The sequence below is a fragment of the Peromyscus maniculatus genome, chromosome 8, assembly GCF_049852395.1.
Source record: "Peromyscus maniculatus bairdii isolate BWxNUB_F1_BW_parent chromosome 8, HU_Pman_BW_mat_3.1, whole genome shotgun sequence".
Taxonomy (NCBI): Eukaryota; Metazoa; Chordata; class Mammalia; order Rodentia; family Cricetidae; genus Peromyscus; species Peromyscus maniculatus.
This window is the reverse complement of record NC_134859.1, coordinates 104,758,432-104,779,161: the sequence shown is the minus strand read 5'-3', so window position 1 is coordinate 104,779,161 and position 20,730 is coordinate 104,758,432. Positions and strand designations below refer to the sequence as shown.

General features: G+C 48.6%; 1 protein-coding gene across 4 annotated transcripts in view; it reads right to left on the bottom strand.

The window, feature by feature from the left end:
• Sec14l1 (SEC14 like lipid binding 1) overlaps positions 1-20,730 on the bottom strand; it is a 46,441-nt gene that overhangs the window by 18,758 nt on the left and 6,953 nt on the right. For all 4 annotated transcript variants that reach the window (XM_006990250.4, XM_006990251.4, XM_076543811.1 and 1 more), the window contains exons 3-4: positions 1,513-1,662; positions 1,278-1,409 (exon numbers count right to left, since the gene is read on the bottom strand). In XM_006990250.4, the coding sequence (XP_006990312.2) occupies positions 1,278-1,409; positions 1,513-1,662 (282 nt within the window). The remainder of the gene's footprint in view (positions 1-1,277; positions 1,410-1,512; positions 1,663-20,730) is intronic.

Genomic DNA, 20,730 nt, shown 5'->3' with positions numbered 1-20,730 from the left:
GGACTCCGGGTTCCTCTGCAGGGATGGGGAGTGCTGTGGGCTTGAAGAAGGGACAAGTGTGCTCGTTTGGATTCTGTGTGGAGGGCGGTGTAGGAGGCTAACAGCTGGAGCAGAGACCAGGAGGGGTTACTCTCTCTCATGCTCTGGGGAAGCAGCTCCTGCAATAAGAGCACGCAGTGAAGCCCAAGCTGCACAGATGCCCAGAGCTCTGCTCACAAAGACACTCAAGCTTGGCTTCCAAACACATCCCAAGTGTCAGAAGCTGGGCCAGGAAAAAACAAACAAAACTTCATATTTAAAAAACCAACCAGGAAGCTGGCCTCTGTTGTCCGAATGTTAAAAGGTTTTTAAATAAAAAACCCAGAGCCAGATATTGGGGTGAAAGCTGAAAGATCAGAGAAGCAGAGCAAGCCACAGCCACCCCCTCTTACCTCGAGGACTCCTCAGCCCGAAAGAGCCTCTAACTGAAGGGACACTTCTGCTGAAAAGTCTTCTAGTCCCTATCTCCTCACACCTTATCTACCTTTCTCCATCCAGCCATTAAAGGCATGTATGTGTGCTTCCTAAGTACTGGGATTAAAGGTGTGTGCCACCAGTGTCTGGCTGTTTCTCTCCTAGACTGAATCAATCTCACGTAGTCCAGGGTGACTTTGAACTCACAGAGGTTGGGATCTCTGTGTCACGAGTGCTAGTGATTAAAGGTGTGTGCTACCACTGCCTGGCCTCTATGTTTAATCTAGTGGCTTGTTCTGTTCTCTGATCTTCAGGCAAATTTTATTAGGGTACACAATATATCACCATAGGCCTTGGTACTACATGCCTTTAGTCTGAGCACTTGGAGGCAGAGGCAGGTAGGCCTTTGTGTATTCCAGCCCAGCTTGCTCTACATAATAAACTCAGGCCAGCCAGGGCTACACTGTGAAACCCTGTTTCAAAAAAACAAAACAAACTAATCAGGAGCTGAGTGCAAGGGTACACTTATAATCCAGCATCACTCAGGAGACAAGGCAGGATGGCGGTAAGTTAAGGCTAGTCTGGTCTACAGGGCAAATTCCAAGACAGTTAGGGGTACCGAGCCAGTCCCTGCCTTAGAAACAAGAACAGCTGGCTGCCTTGACTGCCACAACCACACAGCCCTTCCCCCAGCACGCTGCACCAGCTCCCCGACTGCCACTCATCTCGAAGGAGCAACAGCAGCTGGTGCAGCACAAAGAACCGTCCTGTTAACAGTGGCTGCACGTGGCCTTGGGGCCTCGGGGGCTGGGGCCACAACTCACCGTGTAGCAGCAGTGCTCATGGATGATGACCCGGTTAGAAAACGTCTCATTGTGGGCCTCGATGTGCAGAGTGCGTTCTCGATAATTCAGGGAGTTTTTCTGGACAAAATAAACATAATCGACTCCTGCGATCTTAAAGAAGAGACAAAGAGGGAAAGCATTTATTAACGGTGCTCTTGCTGAACGTGAACTTGGGCGGCTCCCAGCCTCCTATGTGTCCCCCTCCTCCAGCTACCTTCTTCAGCAGCCTGGGAGCGTCGATATCCAGCTTGCAGCGCCTCTCGATGACATGAACAGCCCCATCTTCACTCTTGAATTCGCTGACGGTGTCACTGTCCACGAACATTGGAATCAAAGGACATGTAGGGAACCTCCTTTCATAGGCCTGTGACAAATGGCAGGACAGAAGGAAATGACAGCCATCACTGCTGCACCCTTAGACAAAAAGCACCTTGTCCCCAGGCTGCAGCACAGCAATCTTCCAGAAGAGGGGAGACCCACGGTCATGGACTAGAAGCCTTGGCCTAGTGAGGATGGCAATTCTGCCCACATGCGTATGCAAGTTCAACACAGTGCAAGCCCCGGCAGGCTCTTCTTGTAGTTAAATGCAAGATGATTTTCGAATCTATGTAGAAGGCAAAAGAACCAACCCAGCTAATGTGACTTTGAAAAACAATCCACAGGGAAGATCCCTCACCCTGGCCATGGTTATGCAGTTAAAGGCTAACCGCTCTGTACTGGGAGAGACAGAACCCCAGTGGGCCAAACAGATGCAGAAAACTGCAGTGTGCCGCTCCTCCTCCTCCTCCGGGCTGAGAGGATGAACCCAGGGCTGTGTGTACAATCAGCACCCGCACAGCTGAACGCCACTGCACCTCAGGGTCTGCCTAAGTCGATTTTGACAAATGTAGAAATTCGATGCCGGGCGGTGGTGGCGCACGCCTTTAATCCCAGCACTCGGGAGGCAGAGCCAGACGGATCTCTGTGAGTTCGAGGCCAGCCTGGGCTACCAAGTGAGCTCCAGGAAAGGCGCAAAGCTATGCAGAGAAACCCTGTCTCAAAAAACCAAAAAAAAAAAAAAAAGAAATTCGAAGGAAGGAAAAAATTAGGATGGTCTTTTTTTGTTAAATATTTACCATGATCTAAAACAAAACAAAAATCCTCTTAATAATTAAAATGCAATCAGAACATGAATAAAAGCATTATGGTGCATGTCAGCAACCCCAACAGCTGGAAGGGGGAGGCAGGAGGATTATGAGTTCAAGTCCAGATGGGGTTAAAGGAGTGAAACCATCATCTCAAAAAAGAGGGAAACAGGAGTTCCCAGGGAGCTTAGACACATGCAAACAGCTCCACACAGAAATGAGGAGCAGAGGGGCCTGGAGAGATGGCTCAGCAGTTAGGCACACTGGCTGTTCTTCCAGAGAATGTGGGTTCAATTCCCAGCACCCACATGGTAGCTTACAACTGTCTGTAACTCCAGTTCCAGGGGATCTGATACCTTTACATGATTTCACATAAAATAAAGTTAAATAAATTATAAAAAAAGAAAAAGAAAAAGAAATGAGGAGCAGAGACACCAGCCACTAGGAGACACAGACAGAACCACGCAGGCCACTGTCACTGTGCACCACACTGAACACCACCAGATGACAGACACAACATACACTAAAAGCTGAGGAAGACGTGGAGAGAAAAACCCTTCAGATACCGCTGGCAGGAATGTGAACCATTGCCACCTATCTGGAGAGCAGCTATGTTCTAAAAACTGAACCCTGAACATGAAGCCACCAGAGAACCCAGCACCAGCCCGATGGGGTGGCAGACATGCAAGCTCAAAGCAGCAATGGCCACAAGTCCTTCAGGAAGTGCGCACACATGGAAAGGAATGACCCTACATTTGCACACACACTGTCCACAGCCTAGGGAGCCACACCCACAGGAATCCACTTGTACTGTCTGTCTGCTTTGCCCTGAGATGGGGGTCTCATATTTCCCAGGTTGGCCTCAAACTAACTATGTAACTAAGATGACCTTGAACTTTATATACCATTCAGGAAAAGACAAACTTACAGAAACTGGAAGCCAGAGGTTGTGAGGGGCTTTAGAAGGGCAGAGGGAATGTCTGCAGAGTGGCATCACTGGAGCACATGAAACGGTACCCGACAGTGTGGATGGACATTATTTCTGTGACGCAGTTCCACAGTGGAAACAGGTTTGAAGAGCTCATAGCTCACGATAGCAGCATTTTGTATTATTTTAATATATTATGAATCAACAATGATCTTAAAATAAAACTTAAGGGAAAGAAAGACGTGATGTAATTTGTGAACTCTATGTACCTAAGCACCAGGTTTAGATGGCTCCGCAGCAATCCAGAGACTAGAGAACTACAGACACTGCTGGAGGGAGTGCCCAGGCACGGGAAACCCCATACTTGCTCTGCCGCCTGCACCCTCCATGAAGCAGGGGCACACAAGACTGGCAGGGGCCACTCCTCTGTAAGATTTAACTAAAAATGGGGAGAGGGTTTATGGCAATGTCTCTAATGAACCACAACCAAAAGCAGATTTAAGGAAGAAGTGTGTGACAATGGTTAGAAAACACACTAGCTGCTTAGACTCTCCTGCACCCAGGTGGAGCCCCAAAGCACCAGCATGCTGGAAAGCACAGCCCCAGTGGAACAAGGCTGCAAGCCACTCAGCCCGCAGGCCTGCCCATCTGCATGCTGGTAGCCTCCGCCATGAGTACAGCAGACCCCCTCTGCCTGGGCTGTGGCTAGGACTCGATTCAGTCCTGGTTCTGGGTCATCACATCTGCTCATTGTGAAACTGTAGGTCATATCCATCTGAACGTACGGTTAGAAGGCACTGTGCTAGACAGCCACAGGATGGGAAGAGCAGGCAGCCAGTGACTACCACGCTGCAGAGGGCCCAGGAACACACACACACACAGTACTGCCTACTGAAGGAACCCGAGAAAACTCCAGCCTGACTAGGCGGTAGTGTGCAGACACACAGGACAGGCCTTGGGTTTTCACTGGGCCTTGGGCCCATCGAGCTCTGTTTACAGTTAGCAGTGAGGGACAGCATGTTCCAAAAGGACAGGGAACTACAAGGTATCCCAAGGGTCGGGAATGGAGGAGGGGATCGGGCAGCCCAGCAGGAACACAATGACACATGCATGGGTCCTTATCTTCCGGCAAAGTCCTCCTTAGGGACAAGGCAGCCCTCCTCCCCCTCCTCCTCCTCCACAGGAGGGGAAGCGCCAATAGCAATGAGTCCCGTTTTCAGAAACCCAGTGAGTCATGTGAGGACAGCTTGGCAGGAAGGCAGCCTGCACGTGGCACTGATGGTGCTTACAGGTCTAGCTTCACACAGGCCTCTTTCTCTCTCCACTCAAACAGATCCTGAGCTCCATGACAGCCAGAACCTCACAAGACACACAGTGACCGCCTCTCCGTGCACTTCATCACCAACAGCCTCTGGGAAGTTCGTTTACCTGCTCAGATCACTCCACAGACACAGAGCTCAGGAGGCCCCAACTGAGTGATTCCAGGGACGAACTGCCACTCTGCCCAGCAATGCAGAAAGCATTGCATTAGAAATGGGGCTGGGGCCAGGCAGTGGTGGCGCAGGCCTTTCATCCCAGCGCTTGTGAGGCACAGGCAGGAGGATCTCTGTGAGTTTGAGGTCAGCCTGGTCTACAGAGCAAGTTCCAGGACAACCAGGGCTACAAGGAGAAACCCTGTCTCAAACAACAACAACAAAAAACGAAGGAGGGGAGGGACTGGGAGCTGGTCTTGCACGTTCTGTCACTGACACACCAAGAAGTTAAGGACACAGGACTCCAAACTACAGCTCTTCTTAAAGAGCGGACTAGGAACCTACCAAGAAACAGCAAAGGGAGGAGGCTCTTCGTCAATACCTAGAGCAGCCACTTTTAAAACACACCGTTACATTCTTTTTTTTTTTTTTTTTTTTTTTTTTTTTTTTTTTTTTTTTTTTTTTTAGTAGGTGTGGCAATTGAGACAGGGTCTTTATTTTATTTTATTTTGAGACAGGGTCTTTCTCCATGGCCAAACTCACAGAGACCCGCCTGCCTCTTCCTCCTGAGTGCTCGGATCAAAGGTGTGTCGAGATCACACCTAGTGTTACCACTGCCTTCTAGAAGCTGAGTGGACCCCACGGTGGAGCCAGAAACTGAAACCACACTGAAGCCCTTCACTGCCTAGGGAGTCACACACCTGTGCAGTCTCACATGGCAGAGCCCCTCCCCTGTGCCTTGAGGTGACCAACCAGGTGGCACCTTGGCCCTCAGGCTCAGGAGAAGCTAAAGGGTAGAGAGCTTCTCTCTTCAGAGTACTTGCGAGCTCCTCCCCTCCCCTCCCCTCCCCTCCCCTCCCCTCCCCTCCCCTCCCCTCCCCTCCATGCTTCTTCATCCTGACATTCCTTTGGCAGTATCAACCACAGGGCAGGGACCAAATCCTGCCTCTCTTTTCGTTCCCATGGAAATAAGAACCTCAACGCCTGAAACAAGGTCTTGTTAATAAAGTTTTTTACACTATGGGATAAGTTTCCCACACAAACAGTGACTCTAGTCTGCTTCCCACTCAGCATGGCCAATGAGTCCTGAAGACTGTGAGCACTGGAAACAGGGCTACGGGAAAGGAGACTGGGAAGGCTGGCGTGAATTCAGTCTCCAGAGTTCACAGACACCAACACCTAGTGTTCAGTTCAACAGCAGCTGCAACCCACGGGGCTCCCAGCCAGCGGAGAAGCAGCCCCTGAAGACAGAAGCAAGCCGCTCTTATGGAAACTTACTTCCCCTAGCTTATCCTATGGGAGGGCCAAGAAGCCAAGACAGGACACACCTGCAGTGTGCAGGACCCAGGCAGTCCTCACCAAGAGTTAAGCCACCACTGCCCATGAGGAAATCATCAGAAAACACACCTGTGCTTGTCCGAGCCCCAGCCCCACACAGGACAGCAGGGCAAAACCTCTCTAACGTCTCCTTCGCCACTCCAGCTCACGGGCTGGATGGATATGGAGGCCGGACAGGAAGTCTCTTACTTTCAAAGCTGCGTTCTTCCCCAAGGGCCACACAAGAGCCAGGGGGCAGCGGCAAGCCCAGAGCTGTCCTGTCTCCCCAGGGCACATCCAGCTTCCTAAGCACACCCAGCATTCAGCAACATGAAAGGCAAGGAAGGCTGAACAGAACCAACCGACGCCAGCACCCATCACTTCTTCAGAGGGCAGGCATGCTCTGAGGCCCCTTTAAAGGAAGACTGGCTTTGGAAAGAGAAAGCTGTGGTGATCGTTTGCACACTTGGTGTCTAAGGCAGCAACTGTTTGAAAAATAACACTAGGGCCTCATCCACTTGCCTGCCCGAGAAGGAAGCCGCTCCTGGGGAACTAACCCTTCCTCCCACTTCCACACCCACTCTCCCCTTTCAAAGGGTTCTGAGCCTGCAGCTTAGGAGGTGGCAACAGAGCTCTGAGCTCTGAACCGACTTCTGGATTCCATGTTGACATATTAAAAGCTAGCACTGTGCTAAAGAAAACCGTATTTAGTGAAGGCGGATCGACTTCGAATTAATGAGCTGAGTGCTGCACGGTGCCAGAAAAAGTTATTTCAAAGAAATCCTGTTTAAAGAACAGCTCCACCCCACCCCAAATGAACTGAGTTCACACCCAATTTAGCTAACAAACCAAGCTAGCTGTTTTCTGGACAGCTGAGATGTTTTGGGGTACTAGATATGACCAAAAAAACCCTGCTTATCAGACACAGGTTTACCCCGGGGGGGGGGGGGAATCAGTGAGTAAATAATCTACACCATAACCTATCCAACGCCACCAACCAAGAAACAAACACTGGACACATTCGAGAGGCAGACTGACTCAAGTCCCAGCCCTGCCTGTCCAGATAATGGCGGTGGCAAGCTGCTGGTCAACTCCAGAGAAGCCTTTGCGATTCTGGCACCAAGCACGCTTTCCTAGGAGGGCCACAAATGCTTCCGGTGCCCTGGCCCTATGGCTGCCAGTCAAATGCATGGGCTGCAGGGGCAGCTCAGATGTACAGCACGTGCCTACAAGTGCAGGGCCTGGCGTTAACCCCAGTGCCACTCGGGAGGGTTGAAGGCCTACGGACACCTAAGTCTAGGTAATGACAGTGCCCGCTCCCCAGGGAAAACTACTTTAGATCACAGTTCATTCTTCTGTGGGCTTGTGTGTTCCTGACAGAATGCCACAGCAAAACCTGCCTCTTTCCAGGCTTGGTGGCACACACCTTTAATCCCAGTACTTGGGAGACAGAGGCAGGAGGCTCTCTGTGTTTAAGACCAGTCTGTCTAGTCTACATAGAGAGTTCTGGGCCAGCCAGGACTACACAGTAAGACCCTGTCTGAAATTCTGCTCAGTACTAACAAACCAAGGTTCCAAGTTCCAGGGCTTCTGGGTGCTCACACTCGGTTTTTGTTTTTAAGATAGTGTCTCTCCAGGTAGCCCAGGCTTGCCTCCAACTCTTGAGCCTCTCGTGGTAGATGCTGAGCCCTTGCTCAACATTGTGTCCATACTTAATAATACATTTAAAGAAAACTACAATTCTAAACTGAGCCCCTTTGAAAGTTATAGCCTAATTAATTACGACACACCTCACTACACACCCAATCCAAGCAGCCATTTCCAAGCTCAAGTCTACACCACTGGCCTCACAACTACAGACTGCATGGGGGAATCAGCTAGGTGACTACAGAGTCCCCTCTCTCCATCATCAGCCCCAGTCTCAAACTAAGACATGCATAGAAAACTTGATAGACACCAAGCCATTCCCCCAACCACCTTCTCTAAAATTAAACCTATTTGAAGTTTAAATATGCACTTCACCTTAGAGAACACCAAAGTCTGTGGTGCTGACAAACGCACCTTCCAGGTGATCTAGTTCAGAAACGCCCCATGTTCAACCCGCAAGGTGCACCCGGTAAAGCAAGGACATGCAAGGACTTTCCAGTGCATCCCAAGCCAGCTCTCAGCTAAAAGCTTCTATGAAAATGTGAATGTGCTGAGGTGGGGGGTGGGGTGGCTCATGCCTCTAATGGGGGGAGGGCATGGGGATAGGATGGGAGGACAGGGACAGAAACAGGCAGATGTCTGTGAGTTCGAGGTCAGCCTGGTCTACAACTCGAGTTCCAGGACAGCAAGGGCTGTTACACAGAGAAACCCTGTCTAACCTCAAATTTGTGGCAATCCTCCTGCTTCAGCCTCCCAAGTGATGGGGCTACAAAGCCACTATGCCTGGCTTTTTTTTTGGGGGGGGGCAGAATTTCAATGCAACCAAGACTGGCCTCCTGCCCATCCTGAGCCCACGGTGACATGGACTACTCAAATCGACTGTATATGGTTATGTGGAAGAGACTGCTCCACACTGCCTCTGTGGCTTCTAGCTGAACCTAATAAGGACCAATTAGCTCGACAGCTAAAGCCTTGATTTACCAAGGGCATCTAGATAGTCTATCTTGAAATACCTGTATTTCTGAGAGCTTGTTAGGGGGTTCTAGCAGGGGAGTGCAGCTACTTGTACACCCTTGACTGAAGACCAGTCCTCCTCTATTTGGAGAACATTGTCCTCTTCAACATGGAGCAGTGCTGGAGGAAGGGGACACTGGACTAGCCAACCAGATCAGTCAAACCAATCAGCCCTAGCTATCAATGGGGTGACAGGTGTTGCAGCCAGGTCAACTTCACACCCAGAAATCCTTGTATTATTCTTTTAAGAATTCCCTTGCAAGAGGCCAGAGAGATGGCTCTGTGATGAAAAGCATTTGCTGCTTTTGCAGAGGACCTGGGTTCAGTTCCCAGTCCCAACATGGCAGCTCACAACCATCTCTAACTTCAGTTTCAGGGGATCTGACAGTCTCTTCTGACCGTTGGCACCAGGCACACACATGGTGTGTGCATGTATTCATGTAGGCAATCACACATAGATGTAATTTTTTAAAAAAAAATTATTTATTATGTATACAGTACTCTGTCTGCATGTTTTTGCCTGCACACCACAAAAGGGCACCAGATCATATTACAGATGGTTGTGAGCCACCATGTGGTTGCTGGGAACTGAACTCAGGACCTCTCAAAGAGCAGTCAATGGTCTTAACCTCTGAGCCATCTCTCCAGACATAATTTTTTCTTAATCTTATAAAAAAAGAATTCCCAGGTAAGACCACCAAGAAATGTTAATAACAGTAACAGACTGAAGGGAGCAACTGAGTCTTAAAATAAACTTCTAAGTATAACCAAGCACGTCTGGTTAACTGCATCTTCTGCTTTTTAGTTTAATTAGAAAACTCAGCCTGTCCTCATTCATGTTGCTGTCTGAACAGCTCAAGACTGGCATCGCAGACAGCAGCCTGGGGACACCACACCTTGCACCTGCTTACGTCCTGCAGATAACCGTTCCTCACCTTTCTGGGTAGCTTCTCTGGGTTATGATCCCTACCTACTACACACAGAGCTCTGCGGCAGGGTTGCCAGCATCGTTGTTACCATCAGACAAAATGCTTGAGTCAGGGTGGGATGCACACCATTGAACAACATTCCAAAAAGTAATATACTGAAGCTGGAGAAATGTTTCAGGACAGTTTGCATGGCAGATTCATGACACCACAGGCACACAGCAGAGTACCTGGGGGGGAGGGGAGTGTGGCTGGCTCTGAGCAGACTCTAAGTCACCAGACTTCATCACCAAGAAGTCACACCACACAGGACACTAGTGGGGAAAGTCTAGGACGAGGAGGGAGGCTCAAGAGCAGTGATTCTCAGCCTTCCTAATGCTGTGCCCCTTTAATACAGTTCCTCATGTTGCGGTGACCCCAACCATAACATTATCTCATTGCTACTTCATAATTTAATTTTGCTGTTATGAACAGAAGACCAAGTTGGCCTCGAACTCAGAAATCTGCCTATCTCTGCCTTCCCAGTGCTGGGATTAAAGGCAAGCTCATACCATCTCTGCATGTTAAAGTGAGGAAGTACAGTGAGTTTTCTGGGTTTTGGACCCTGCTCTGTCCTCCCCAGGACAGGGAGATACCATTTCAAACCACAAGAGAAGACTCGGCATCAGGATTTCGAATGCACGCGCGCGCGCATACACACACACACACACACACACACACACACACACACACACACACACACACACACAGAGGGCACACCCACAATGTTCTAGGGAAGGTGACTGCTCACTGGGCTGCCATTTCATCTTCCTCAACTTAAAGCACTGTTGTTGAGAGATTAGAAACTGCCTAGTGTTTCTGACCCTGTCCCATGACAGGCTCACAGCGCAGTATGCTATGGCAGCACACTAACTTCCTCGGGGCAGGAAGCGGTAGGAAGTACAGGCACAGGCACACTGCCAAGGCCAGCCAAGCTCTGCAGAGCAAGGAGAGCCTTTCCAAGTCTGCCCACAGCTCACAACTAAGGCTCAGCTCTCGGGGTTCCTCCCCTGAAGCACTGCATGTTGGTCGCGCTTCCCACACGCCAGGCAAGCACTTCATTATGGCACTCTAGCCCAACTCTTTTTCTATTGTTTATTTTGAAACCCGGTCTCCTTAAGTTTCCTGGGATGGCCTGGAATTTGCCTCCAGAGTAGCTGAGATTTCAGGCTGAAAACACTAGGCCTGGCCAAAGTAAGGATTTCATTCAGCGGTTCTCTGAAAATGCACCATATAAAAACCTGTGTTCATCTATTCACATGACAATGATCCCCAGGACCCTAAATGTAAGATGTAAAATTCATGAGGCTTTGTTGGAAACCAGTTACTTTAATGTGTAATTCGCCAACCATAAAAAAGAAACCAGATGTAATTGTCGGCATCTTGGTCTCTCTCCCTTGGTCACACAGGCAAGGATCGGGCTCAATGGTGAGCTAGGACATTCCACTGCTGCTGAAGCACGAATACAGCCCCGAAGGTGAAAAGACAGAAAGAGAAGGTTCATGAGACACAGACTGGGGCTCTGAGTGATGAGGTGTCCTCTAGAATGTGCCCCTAATACAGGCCGTCCTGAAGCAGGCCTGCTGCTAATAGTATTAACATTCCCTACACAATGAGGAAACACAATCTGGACTCATGTCAGGAACTGGGCTCTGTGGTGGCCTGAATAAGTGTCAACATTAGCCTGGGTTCCCAGAGCCCCAGAAAGTCCACTACTGTTCTCAAGACAAAAGCCTTCTGGGCACTCTCGCAGTTTGGTACTAGAGACCTGACCCCAGCAGCAGGATGGCTCCCACTGACTTCTGGATTTTTGCTTCCGTCCCCTCCCCTCTACCATCATGTATGCCGCTCAGTGGTCCTCCTCCAAGGCCTGTCATTTGAAGACTAACTGGAAGGCAGTATGACAGGGCAAATGAGAGCCTGAAATTCCCAGATGGCCCTTGGCTGACATACGCTGTCCACCTAAAAGACAGAAACCCAGAGGGCCATGAAACACCAGGGAGGGGCACTGACTGGCACAGCAGGGCACAGGTAAGCCTGGAGGGATGTGAGGTGGGGAGAAACCAAGGGAAGAAAAAGGAGGATTCATTCTCTCTCTCTCTCTCTCTCTCTCTCTCCCTCTCTCTCTCTCCTTTTCTTTCCTCCCTCCTCTCCTCTCTCCTCTCTCTCCCCTCTCCCTCTCCCTCTCTCTCTCTCTCTCTCTCTCTCTCTCTCTCTCTCTCTCTCTCTCTCTCTCTCTCTCTCTCTGGTTTTTTGAGACAAGGTTCCTCTATGTAGTCCTGGCTGTCTTGGAACTCACTCTGTAGACCAGGCTGGCCTCGAACTCAGAGATTTGCCTGCCTCTGAGTGCACCATCACTGCCCAGCTCAAGGGGAAGTCTCTTAAAGCAAGACTGTAAACTGGCCCCTGGGCAACTGAGTGTTGCCCAAGGTCTAAAGGGCTGGAGGAGAGCTTGGCTTGCTCTAGTTTGCAGCACACAGTCAGCCCACTCCAGTTGGGGCAGTTGCTGTGGAATAATTCTCTTGTACACTGTAAAGATTTGTCACTCAAGCCCAGCAGTGGTGGTGCATACCTTCAATCCTAGCACTCAGGAGAGCGAGCCAGGCGGATCTCTGTGAGTTCAAGGCCAGCCTGGTCTACAGAGTGAGATCCAGGACAGGTACCAAAACTACACAGAGAAACCCTGTCTCAAAAAACCAAAACCCAAAACCAAAACCAAACAAACAAACAAAAGATTTGTCACTCAAACTGATTTAATATAAAATGCTGATTGGCCAGTAGCCAGGCAGGAAGAGATTGAGCGCAAGAGCCAGACTAGGAGAATTGTGGGAAGAGGAAGGGGGGAGTCAGAGTTGCCAGCAGGTATAGAGGAAGCAAGATGAGAATATGGTACTGAGAAAAGGTACCAAGCCTTGTGGCTAAACATAGATAAGAATTATGGGTTAATTTACATGTAAGATCTAGTTAGTAATAAGCCTGAGCTACTGGCCAAGCATTTATAAGTAATATTAAGCCTCTGAGTCAATTATTTGGGAAGCAGCTGCCAGGTACTTGGGAGTTGCTGGTGGGACCAAAACTTCTGCTTACAGGCAGTCTCTTGGCCGGCAGTTTTAAAGCTCACTCATTTGTACAGTCTGATCAATAATGTGGCACTGCAGCATGTTCCTATGTTAGCTACTGTTCCTGGACTTGTGCTCTTTGCTTTGCAAAAGCTGGTTCAGCAGCAGGCTCCCTGTCAGCCACATAGGAGGCCAGGCTGGTCTCTAGGCCAAGCCAGATGGCCTCATCAGACAGCCTGTGGAGACAGTTCTGCTGCCCACTACACACCTGAGAACCCACACAAGGGAATGAGCTGTGTCAACTCTCCAGAGAATCACCAGATTCCAGAAGGTGGATATTGGGCTTAGAATCATTTTCCACCCCCAATGACACATGGTCCTCCCTTTGCTTTACTGCTACACAATTAATACTCTCTAAGTTTCTTTAAAGTTCTTTAAAGTTTCTTTAAAGCCATACATGGTGTCTCACGCCTGTAATCCCAGTACTCTGGAAGCTGAGGCAGGAAGACCACAAGATCAAAGACAGCCTGGATTATACACTATGAGAGGACAACTTCCCCAGTCCTCAGAGGACCACAGCACCCAAGTACTACACCACAGGGACAGAAGGGTCTCCTGTACATGTTCAAGACCCCTCTGTCAACGGCCCACTCATCTGGACACAGGCAGGTTAATACAAGGACATGTCCCCGCCCCCTGCAACTACCAACCGCTGGCTGGACTTCAAACAAAACCCAGTTTTAAGGACCTGGCCGATGTGGATTCCTAAGAGTAAAGCAACCTCTCTGTGCCCAGGACACGTTCCTGGCCGATGGGAGTCTTACCATGCACCCAGATTGGCTTCAAACATCCCATCTGTACAGTCCATGTGCTGGGTGCTGAGGTTAGAGGTGCGTACCACCCTTACTCCCAGCTGACAGCCCTTTTAAAATATAAAATATTCCCCCCATCCCAAGTGCTGAGCAGCTGTTTATTATAATGTTATTTAAATGGGTACAAACAGAGTAAAGGAAGCCCAGTGGACCAGCACCTGCACTCCCAGCCCCTCGAGGAGACGGGTGGGAGGACTTCAGGCAGGAGTTTGAGCCAAGTATGGCCAGACCCTACATCAAAAACAATCATGCCAGGAAAGTGGAGGGCAGGGCACCTCACTCAAGGGCAAACTCCACAGCAACAGCACACATGCAGCTGGACATGACAACTGGGGCACAGACCCATGCAAGCCCAGCTGCTGGTCAGGACAAGACGCTACCCTGGCTCTCTCCACTAAGCAGCCTGGAGACTACTCCGCCCACCACTTCCCTCCGCTGAAATCCTCATTCCTGCATTTCCAGCCCACGAAGTAGCTCGCGCTATACTTGGCTCTAACACATCAGCGGCATGTTAATCCCACTCTTTTGTGTTAGGGTTCAACTATTAAAACAGCATTATCTGCTGCTCACAGAAAAATAAACAAAGCAAACCACTGCTGCCTGACAGCGCCTGGCCACAAACATGTGGAAAAGCAAAAGAACTCTATATGCTGACGCAAATTTTTCAATAAGCAGAATTAAAATCCCAACATTGGCCGGTCCCCACTAGAGAATAAAGGGACACTAGGGCTGGAGGCAGTTCAGTGTGGGGACTACTCTCCTAGCATCCTAGCATGCAGGAAGCCCTGGCCTCAAGTCACCAGACCCTCCCAGACCAGGTATGTGGCACACGCCTGTCACTTCAGTACTTGAGAGGTGGAGGCGGAAGGCCCAATGGGGAGCTGAGGGTCCTTCTCCCATGGAGATGGAGATGGAGGCCAGCATAGGCGAGACAGCAAGATAAAACGGAACGGAACAAACCAAATATAAATGCACCTCCAACAGTCAGTCCGTTGTGCAGGCCTTCAAGTCAAGCTCCATCCACTCAGCAGAGCTGTTTCACTTTTCACAGCATAAAAGATAATCCATGGCCTTCAGAAGAAGCATTTGGTGTTCCAGGGAACTGCAGCTGTCAGCTTTAAAAATGCCATGTGTTTGCCCACATAAAAGAATGCAATGAGCTATGGAAATAGTATCTGGTGTCAGGAACCACAAGCAAAGCCGTGTGGAGTCAGCAGGCCGGTGGAGGAGCTGGCCGAGACAGCCAAGGGCCCGCAGAGCGCTGCTATCAGCTCTGCCGCATCAGAGCCTGAGGGGCTCAGGCTTCAGTCACAGAAGACAGGAAGTCAAGAGCAGTCCTGACTGACGCCAGACCTCGAGGGGACAGACAGGGCCACCTGTGGAAAGCTATTGCTTCGTCATCCCACTTCCACAGCAGGCTGGGGGCTAGCTGGATGGGAAAGGCAAGGGCCACATGGACAAGGCCCTGGGTTTGAGTCCCAACACTACAGAAAAGATGTAAATCACCCTCTCCTTGGAATGACTGAACTAGTCTGAGTCTACCCAAGGTAAAGGATGGGCTGGAGCTGGGCTTGCATGCACACGCCTTAACTCCAGTGCTCAAGAAACCACTGCAGGAGAATCATGAATCTGAGGTCAGATTGGGCTACAGAGCAAGACCATGCCCTCAAACAAACAAGTTCAAAACAAAACAACACACATGGAGAGGAATGCAATTATTATTATTATTGTTGTTAATATTAGAGTAAAAATGTACAGTATGGGCTGGAGAGATGGTTTGGCAGTTAAGAGTACTTGTAGAGGACCCAGGTTTGGTTCCCAGCAACCACATAGTGGCTCAAAGCAACCTGTGACTCATTCCAAGGAATCTGACACTCTTGGACTTTGCAGGCACCAGGCACACATGTGGTACACATACATACATGCAGATGAACACTGATACACACAACAATAAATCTTAACAAAATCAAAAAGTACAGTGCAGAGGCTGGCCAGATAACTCAGAAGGGAAAGGCATTTGAACATGGGCATGGTCCCTGGGACCCTCATGGTGTACAGAAGGAATCAACTCCTGCTGGTTGTCTTCTCACTTCCACACACATTATAGACACACAGAATACATGTTTAAAAGTATTTAAAATGTACATTATACCTCATAGTCAAAAGGCAGAAGCAACCAAAATGTTAATCAATGAATGGATATGTACATACACAATGGATTACATTATCCAGTCTTGAAAATTAACGAAATTAAGTCGGCCATGGTGGCACATGCCTTTAATCCCAGCACTCAGGAATCGGAGACAGGCATATCTCTGAGTTAGAGGCCAGCCTCGTCTACAAAGCAAGTTTCAGGACAGCCAAGGCTGTTATACAGAGAAACCTTGACCCGCTCCCCCAAAAAAGGAAAAAAAAAAAATGAATAAAATTGCCAACTGTAGTAGTGCATACCTTTGGTCCCAACACTTGGAAGGGAGAGGCAGGCAGATCTCTGAGTTTCAGAAAGATCCAGGCCAGCCAGAGCTACATAGTAAGACCCTGTTTCAAAAACAAATAAACAAAAAAAGAAAAAGAAAAGGAAGGAATTTTGATCCAACATAGAGGAGCCTTGAAAATATCAGGCTAAGCAGATACAGAAGATCAAAAATGCCTCCACATCTTTGCAGAACCAAAGAGAAGACAGACTTACAGACACAGGAAACAGAATTAGGGTGGGTAAGGTGGTAAGGTCCTTGCTTAGTATGGACTTGGCCCTGGACTCCATCCCAGCACTGCCTACAAAGGAGGGGAGATGATGGCTGGGGTGTGAGTGTCTGGTTAATGGGTACAGTGTTGGTTGAAATGATGGTTAAGATGGAGGCACTGTATTTAATTATGTCTGTATTTAATACCCTAAACTATACATTTAAAATGCTTTAAAATGAAATTATTATATGCACGTTTTACAACCACAAAAATTTAACATATAGTACAAATCTACCTAAAATTAGCAAATAAAGCCATCTACATGGTTTAAAGACAGGGAAGCACCCATTTATTAACGTATCTTTGAAGTTACTTAACTACCCAAAAACCCAGCACTCTGGAGGAGGCCACAGAGCACGGAGACAGTTCCCCAGGGCATGCTGCACTCCCTACAAGAAAAGACAGGGGAGCAGACTGCACAGCCCAGTGAAGGCCGTACTCTGGGATTTTAAGTTTAAAATGCTGTAACTTGAATCCACCTGCTTTCTCCTAACTTCCTGTGAATGGTCTGACCCAGCAGCTTTCCAACTTGAGCAGGTTTCAGAACTACCAGTACCTGATGGCAAGACCCCAGACTGTGTGCCTACCCTAAAAATTCTGGTTCAGCTGTGTGAATGTAGAATGGTAAGAACTGTTATTCTAAACAATGACGTCAGCCAGTAAAAAGGCAGGTGATGGTGTCCGGAAGCAAGTGCTGCAGGATCCATTATCCCCAAATCAATTACTTCTGAATATACGTACCTGAAACTGTTAGTTCTGGCCTTGGTTTTAATATGTGTACAGGCAAGAAACTTAAGAGAGAAAAGCATTTCATGACTAGGAAAACTGACATCACAGAGTAACAGCTACCAAGAAAACAGACTCACTTAATAATAACTTCTCAGACTTACATCTTTTTATAAAAAAAATCAGATTACTACTCACTCAAGAGTTAAGAATGTTACTTAAAACAAACCGCGTGCTCAGCAAGAAACTAATAGAAACAGTGTGCTATGTGGCAACGTGTTTCTCAGGCATCTACGGTAACAACCAACCTCAGCATGAACGCAAACTGTGATCTGCACCAGAGGCTCTTGGGACACGATCCAAGTGTAAATCACAAACGCATCTGACCAAAAGATGCTCCAATGTGACCTCTGTCCCAACTTGCAGGACCAAGAGCTGGGATGTAGCTAGTGTAGTTCAATCCCCAACAAAAAGATAAAATCAACTGTTCCCAGAAGTCACGCAGACACACCAGCATTCTTCCCAAGACTGACTCATTCTTAAGACAAACTGCTTAATACATATTCAGGGTAAAGAGCAAAATGGACTTTAGTAACTGTGAAAGGCAGACAGACAAAAAGCAGCTTTTTTCCCTTCCTTCCCTTCCCTCCTCCAAGCAACTTCCCACTATGTTGCCCAGTCTGGTCTCAAATTCTGGGCTTAAGTGATCCTTCTGCGTCAGCTTCCTCGGTAGCTGGAACTAACAGGAACTGCATACAATCTTCCTTAAATGAAGAATTTAATTCTTAATTTAAGAATTAGGGGCAGCCCCTAATCCTGCCCTTACAAGGGTGACAGGCAGTACCTGCCATGTTCGCTACCACAGCACCAATAGAAACACACAAGAAATACATGCCAACTGTAACAGCTGCCACCTACTCTAACCTGTCTCTCTACAACAGTGATTCTCATGAAGGGCCGGAAGAAAGAAGTGTGGGAAAGGGCAAAGCCCAAGTGACCAGCACAAGTGGACACCTGGCCGAAATGCCTCCCATGGACCAGTCTTCCCCCAAGAGCTTCCTGCATACACTTCACAGAAACTGTGCCAATACAGCCATGGTGCTCAGTACGAGCATGTGACCCAAGTCACTAGGTTAAAAAGAAACTATAAATAGGACAGCCCAGTTTAACCTAAAGAGACTGGGCACCTGGCATGCACATCCACAGCATCTGCACTCATCAGGGAATGACCAGGAACAGTGGTTTTAATCCACGTTTTGGAGGATGGAGAACGTGTTTAAATGACTGTATTCAGGCTGGGCCCTCTCTGCCTCCTGGCTTAAGAGAACAGTGAAATCAGCAAAAGGCTGCAGCAGCAGCCAGGACAAATGACCCAGTTTCCCTAACAAATCAGAGGCGGGAATGCAAAGGGAGGACAGGAGCTGGGGACAGGGTGGGCCGAGAGACAGGCACCACATGGAAGCAGGAGACAAGTACGCCAGCAGTTAGTTCTCAGCCTTCCCAGTGCTGTGACTCTTTCATTTCAGTATGGTTCCTCATGTTGTGGTGACCTCAACCATAAAGTTATTTCATTGCTACTTCATACTGTACTTTTGCTATTATGAATTGTAATGTAAAGATCTGATATGCGACCCAAGGGGGTCGAGACCCACAGGATGAGAACCATTGAAGTAAGCCATAGCCCTGTTTTCTTTTTAGGGACCTGAGAAGGTGGTGGAGTGAGCGATACCAAGGAAGGACTATTAACTGTGGTGACAACATGGTTATGTTGTGAGCTGGAGAAATACTGCCCATAACAACAACCTGACTTGGGGTACCAAAGAGGACAGCAGAAAATCACTGCAAGATGATAACACTTGGGAACTGGGTGATAAGTACACGGCAGTCTACAATTCTCTTTATTTGTGTATGCCTGAAATTTCCCAAAATGCAATGTCTGGAGATTTGTTTTTGTTTTTGTTGGAGTTAAATCTGATCCTGCCTCATTTCTCTAAAAAATGCTATAGCACCCATAATGCTCCCCTTCCCTTCCCGCCCCCTGCAGTAAACATGATTTGACTTGGCGTGCAAAGGAGTGGGCTGAAGGCCGGGAAAGGCCTGCTCCCCACATGCAAACGAGAATGGCCCACTTTGAACAGCAAGTCAGTCAGCTGACTTACCTCAGCTTCTGCCGAATGCAGCAGGGCGCTATGCTGAACCTCATCCGAGAGCACAGCACGTCCACAGCATCTGCACTCATCAGGGAATGACCAGGAACGTGCAAGCCACCGGGACCCCAGGCCCCATCATGCCGGCTGCATGGATGCTCTGAGGAAGTCTCCTGGGGAGCATGTGCTCATTTGTGAGAGTAGAAATGAACTCTAGCTAGGCCCGGGCCCTAGAATCTCAGCTACTCTGGAGATGGAGGCAGGGAGATCGAGAGTCTAAATCCAGCCTAAACCACATATCCATAGGAAAAAGGAGAAAGGAACTCACCACACACCAGGCTGTTTGAGGTCAAACAACAGATAATTGCAAATATCATGTCTAATTACCACAAAATTGGAAACTAAAATCAGAAACAGAAAAAGACCCAAGGATGAAACCTAAGGTGAAGGGAAGAAAAGGCAGTTCAAGAAGATAAAAGGGGACTGGAGAGGTGGCTCAGCAGGTAAGAGCACTGGCTATTCTTGCAGAGGACTCAGGTTCAATTCCCAGCACCCACATGGCAGCTCACAAGCATCTGAACTCCAAATCTAGGGGGGTTCTGATGCCCTCCTCTAACATATGAGCGTACCAAGCACACACATGGTGCACCTACATCTATGCAGGCAAAATACTCACATAAAAATAAAATAAATATAAAAAACAACAAATGGTTGGATGACAACATTATATACTCAACACTATATACTCATCTGTATATGATCTGATCTGCAGATCCCAGCGGGCAGCCCACCCTACCCACCTTCAGGGAGCAGAGCCGCCTCCTCAGGATGCACTCTAGTTTAAGATTCTGCCTAGCACCCCACAGAGTCCACAGGGACTTATTAGCAAACAGTAGGCTCCCCTCTCCTCTTGTTTACATATGGCTGTAATAATAAAGCTTAAAGATAAATGCCCATCTGAGCTAAAAGTCACAGCAGAACCATCTGTGTGTACAAAGGGACTCATTTTGTCTGATACTTGGACGTGGGCAAAGGGGTACCAGAAAAAGGCCGAGGAGGATGTGGCCTTTAGTCCACCACTGGCTATTCACTAGGGTACAAACTAGTTGGGGCTGGTGGAATTTGCATCTAGACTTGTGCAAATCTCTATCTCCTCCTTTCAGCTGTTTTAGAGAGAGGCTGTAAGACGCAAACGGGAAATGGGAAGAAACAGTGTGTGTGTTTGGTGGGCTATTTAATCAACAACCACACTGGCAATGAAGACTTCATATTCTTCAACTGTGCAGCAGCCACTCCATTGCCGGCCCTGTGTGTACCAACAGCTCTGCACACCTCACAGGAAAAAGGAGCATCACACTTCATCATCACAGAGGGGCCTTCTCCGGTGACGCCCTGGACAACCTAAGGACCCAGCAC